The sequence below is a fragment of the Oryzias melastigma genome, linkage group LG24 (assembly GCF_002922805.2).
Source record: "Oryzias melastigma strain HK-1 linkage group LG24, ASM292280v2, whole genome shotgun sequence".
In the NCBI taxonomy this organism is placed as follows: Eukaryota; Metazoa; Chordata; class Actinopteri; order Beloniformes; family Adrianichthyidae; genus Oryzias; species Oryzias melastigma.
Window position 1 is genome coordinate 20,591,751 of NC_050535.1, and position 2,214 is coordinate 20,593,964.

The 2,214-nt window shown below is 40.6% G+C and overlaps 1 protein-coding gene across 1 annotated transcript in view; it reads left to right on the plus strand.

Annotated features, from left to right (window-relative positions):
• The first annotated feature begins 330 nt into the window (after positions 1-330).
• znf292b (zinc finger protein 292b) overlaps positions 331-2,214 on the plus strand; it is a 19,393-nt gene continuing 17,509 nt past the window's right edge. Inside the window, exon 1 of the mRNA XM_024290989.2 lies at positions 331-563. Coding sequence (XP_024146757.1) covers positions 399-563 — 165 coding nt within the window. The 5' untranslated portion in view covers positions 331-398. The remainder of the gene's footprint in view (positions 564-2,214) is intronic.

The following is a 2,214-nucleotide window of genomic DNA, read 5'->3' on the forward strand; positions in this document are numbered from 1 at the left end:
TAAACTTTAACACTCTTTCGTGTTTTTTAACGAAATTTCCAGTCTTTTAGCAAATGTAACCTTTTGCAAATAGATTTTGAAGCAAATAGCTACAGCATCTTCAGCAATTCCTTTCAGCATAAGGCATTCACACTAGTATAATCGCAGGTAATGCAACTTTTCTAGTTATTAATGTTTCAACTCCTTAAAACACATTTGCAAATATGTGTGCCCAAGATGAAGGTCGTAAATTTTGTCCTCATTTAAATCGATTTCAGAATTTTACAAAGAAAAGAGCCACTGCCTACCAAGCCTCACAGCATAGATATCAAACAAGCTCACGCGACGTGTACGTCATCACGTGGCGTGGGGGTTGGTGCTGTACGTCGTAGTCCTACGCGCCGGAGCTGGGTGTGAAGATGGCGGACGAAGAGGCCGAGCAGGACCGCAGTACTGCGGACGGAATGACTGAAACAATCGCGGAACTTAGACAGCGGCTTGAAAAAGTTCAAGAACTCCTGACTGGAGGAAGCCCCGAGTCCCCGGTGCAGTCCTCCTCGGAGTATTGTCAGGAGTTTTGTCGGGTGAGTTGTTTCTCTATCACACATGCAGCAAACAAGCTAGCAGCGGTGGTGCCATTAGCTACCCGTAATGTAGCGAAAAGGTTGTTTTTTCATAAGGTAAATGCAAACGAATTCGTTTTATGGTTGTTTTTACAATGTATGTTTTAGAATACAATATAATATGCTTTCTCTTTTGTCTTTATATTTGTCAAAAACAGGAATTAGTCCCAGGCATGCTGTTAGTTAGCACATGCTAACCAAATGTTATCCAGGCAGGGGGCAATTCATTGTTTCTCTTTAGAGGTTTTGGCTTTAGCACGTTGTTTTCCAGAGAGAAATGAGCACGATATTTTTCAAATAACGTACATGTGGTTTAGTGTGGTTTGTGATGACCTGCTCTTTATTATGTCTGCACAGCGTGTTGGTACGTAGCCTAGCGTGGTGCGTGTTCACATCATTTGGCTTTTTGTTGGCGTCGTTTGGGACTCGCAGCCGCTTTCTGCTGTGTTTGCTGTTCTGGTCACACATCAGTTCACTGAATCGTTGGGTTTTATTAAAGGGAACTGGTGGCGATCGGCGGCTTTTGGTGGCAGCGTGTTTTCGTTGTGTACGTGCAGAATGAAACGTACGCGTCCATCCAGCCGCATCCTGACAGACGGGCCGCACCAGCTCTCCTTTCGGCGGTGTGTCCTTTCTGCCGCCCGGCCGAGGGCCATCTGTTTATGTTTACAAACCAAAAAAGTTAGTGTGGTGAGTGAGAGGGCGGATCTATACCTGAAGAACTCCTTTAATGACTCATTTCTCTGTAGGTGAACCACAACATAAAAACACCCCCATCCGAAATAACAGATTTTACCTTAGATCTTTTTTTTTTTTTTTAAATAAAAAAAATACCCTTAGAAACAGTGTTGTTTATTTGACTACAAAAAAAATATAAAATAGATCTAATTGCAATAATCAGATATATTTACACACACGTCAGAAGTGAAAAACCTGGTAATCCGTTTTTATGATTTGCTGAGTTTGATAACAAGAACTCAGATAAAGTTGAGTTCTTTGGTGTGTGTAAATGAGCTCTATTATTTCCAGTAAGTGCAAGGTTTCAGCGCATCATACAAAGAAACCTACAAGTAAACGACTTACTTGATAACTTATTACTCCAGTTTCAGTCTTTAATCAGATGAACTTGTATTCTTTTTGTTGTCATGGGTTAGTTTTCTGTTGCCCCAGTTCCATGTTGTTGGTTCATATGGACCAGAATAATCAATACTTTAATGAAGGGGTGTCTTTCTAATATGCATTGGAGTCTGTTTTTGTCCTCAAATAGTCTTTAGATAAATAACTGAACCACGTTTGTACATTTCTGTTGATTAATCAAAGTATTTTGACTGCAAGGAGAAATGTCTGATCATATAGAGCCAAAGGGGCGTGTCTAGCTCTGAAATTTAGTCTTTCTGCTGTCAAGCGTGCTGGAAGGAGCTCATCAGAGAAGCTGCGTGTCCTCACCTTCCTCTCCTACATGGTTGACCTTTCTGTCTTGTGAAATTGGTTTGGAAAAGGATGCTTTTCTGAAAAACTCAACAACCACTTTTATACATGCTGAGATATCAGTCAAGTGTCAAACTCAATATTTTACTCTCAGAAAATTATTAGTACTGGGAATTGATAAAAA